Source organism: Rhinopithecus bieti, unplaced genomic scaffold (genome assembly GCF_001698545.2).
Source record: "Rhinopithecus bieti isolate Rb0 unplaced genomic scaffold, ASM169854v2 scaffold_59061, whole genome shotgun sequence".
Classification (NCBI taxonomy): domain Eukaryota; kingdom Metazoa; phylum Chordata; class Mammalia; order Primates; family Cercopithecidae; genus Rhinopithecus; species Rhinopithecus bieti.
In genome coordinates this window covers 1-2,502 of record NW_016822406.1, presented here as the reverse complement: position 1 = coordinate 2,502, position 2,502 = coordinate 1, and the positions used below count along the sequence as shown (strand labels likewise).

Genomic DNA, 2,502 nt, shown 5'->3' with positions numbered 1-2,502 from the left:
GCAGAGCAGGGCAGTGGGAGGAGACGCCATGACCCCCATCCTCATGGTCCTGATCTGTCTCGGTGAGATTTGAAGAGGGAGGGGAGATTCTAACCTAGGAGGGGCCTCACCCCACAGCCAAACTCTGGTGCATAAGGAGACCCCAGGGGCTCACAAAGATCCCAGGGAGGGGAGGACCTGCTCAGGCTTCAGGGGCAAATCTCTCACAGGGAACTCTTTTCCAGGGCTGAGTCTGGGCCCCAGGACCCAAGTGCAGGCAGGTGAGTCTGTCCCCAGCTGTCCCAGGTCCCTCCTCCTCACTGGGGACAAGGGGCCACCCCCGTGCAGCTGGGGATGGGGAACAGCAGATCTGGGCTGACTGATGGGGACGTCTGGAGGGTCCTGCAGCCAACAGCTGAGATCTGTTGGGTGGGAAATGACTTAGAATCCAATCTCTGATTTCCTTTTAGGAATCCTCCCCAAGCCCACACTCTGGGCTGAGCCAGACCGTGTGATCACCCAGGGGAGTCCCGTGACCCTCAGGTGTCAGGGAAACCTTGAAGCCCTGGAGTACCATCTATATAGGGAGAAAAAATCAGCATCCTGGATTACATTGACACGACCAGAGCTTGCGAAGAAGGGCCAGTTCCCCATCCCATCCATCACCTGGGAAGACGCAGGGCGGTATCGCTGTCAGTATTACAGCCACAGTTGGTGGTCAGAGCCCAGTGACCCCCTGGAGCTGGTGGTGACAGGTGAGAGGACACTCAGGGGTCCCAGCCCCAGGCTCTGTCCTCAGGAAGGGGATCAGCTCTCAGGGGCGTCTCCCTCTCACAGCCCAGCCCTGGGGATGATGCAGGGGGTGTGAGACCCATTTACACTGTGCCTCCTTCTCTCCTAGGAGCCTACAGCAAACCCACCCTCTCAGCCCTGCCCAGCCCTGTGGTGACCTCAGGAGGAAGCGTGACCCTCCAGTGTGACTCATGGGTGGCATTTGTTGGCTTCATTCTGTGTAAGGAAGGAGAAGATGATCACCCACAATGCCTGAACTCCCAGCCCAATGCCTATGGGTCATTCCAGGCCGTCTTCTCTGTGGGCCCCGTGAGCCCGAGTCGCAGGTGGTCGTACCGGTGCTACGGTTATGACTCACGCTCTCCCTACGTGTGGTCTTTACCCAGCGATCTCCTGGAGCTCCTGGTCCCAGGTGAGAAATTCACAGCATTGCCTGGAGCTCCCCGAGTCTCCAGGCAGGTGGGGAGGAGCCGCGTCTCAGGGCAGCTCCAGGTGGGATGATGTTGGGACGAGAGGGCTCAGGGCTCCTGGGGCCAGAGACACAGGAAGATCAGCAGTGGTGAGGCCCAGGGGGAGAGGGAGGGTTTGTGGGGAAGCCTGAGGGTCGCTCCTGGAAACCATGACCACCTTTTCCCAGGTGATTCTAAGAAGCCATCACTCTCAGTGCAGCCGGGTCCTGTCGTGGCCCCTGGGGAGAAGCTGACCCTCCAGTGTGGCTCTGATGCCGGCTACAACAGATTTGCTCTGTACAAGGAGTGGGGACGTGACTTCCTCCAGCGCCCTGGTCGGCAGCCCCAGGCTGGGCTCTCCCAGGCCAACTTCACCCTGGACCCTGTGAGCAGCTCCCACGGGGGCCAGTACAGATGCTACGGTGCACACAACCTCTCCTCCGAGTGGTCGGCCCCAGTGACCCCCTGGACATCCTGATCGCAGGTGAGGAACCCAGCGGGTTCAGTCAGGGACCCAGGCTCTGCACAGGCCCTGCCGGGGGAGCCAAGATGGTGATGGCCAGGAGGAGGTGTAGGGGCCCCAAGGGAGGGAGAGACAGACAGAGACAGGGGATGGGTGGGGACGAGGAGACCCAGGGAAAACAGAGGCAGAGACTGAGGATCCCAGAGAGAGGCCTGGGGAGGTGTCAGCTCAGAACAAGGTGGGGCAGCCCCTTACCCATCCTTCTTCTCTCCAGGACAGATCCGTGTCAGACCCTTCCTCTCAGTGCAGCCGGGCCCCACGGTGGCCTCAGGACAGAACGTGACCCTGCTGTGTCAGTCACAGGGATGGATGGATACTTTCTTTCTGACCAAGGAGGGAGCAGCTGATGCCCCCCTGCGTCTGAAATCAAAGCGCCAGTCTCATATGTACCAGGCTGAATTCCCCATGAGTCCTGTGACCTCAGCCCATGCGGGGACGTACAGGTGCTACGTCTCATTCAGCTCCAACCCCTACCTGCTGACTCACCCCAGTGAGCCCCTGGAGCTCGAGGTCTCAGGTGAGGGCCCTGACCCTGTCCTCTCTGAGCTCAAAGGCTCAGCTCAGGCCCTGCCCCAGGAGAGCTCTGAGCTGGGATGGAGTGAGCAGGGGTCTGAGAGGGGCTCAGCCAGAGGGGAACTCACCTTCAGAGGGGAGGAGGACAACAGGGCCCTCCCAGGCATGCCCACCCTCAGCGGCACCGCCAGCATCATGAAGAGGAGAGGTGGGTGGAGGGAGGGGCCTGAGGAGGCCACAGGGCTC

At 60.8% G+C, this 2,502-nt stretch overlaps 1 protein-coding gene across 1 annotated transcript; it reads left to right on the top strand.

Annotated features, from left to right (window-relative positions):
• Positions 1-6: 6 nt before the first annotated feature.
• Positions 7-2,464, top strand: LOC108521226 (leukocyte immunoglobulin-like receptor subfamily A member 3; the record flags this gene model as incomplete). Its single annotated transcript, XM_017860933.1, is given in 7 exon segments — positions 7-62; positions 225-260; positions 450-734; positions 881-1,183; positions 1,409-1,672; positions 1,675-1,704; positions 1,958-2,464. Coding segments are annotated over 7 exon segments (1,459 nt in total), but the record flags the coding sequence as incomplete, so codon positions are not given.
• Positions 2,465-2,502: the final 38 nt, after the last annotated feature.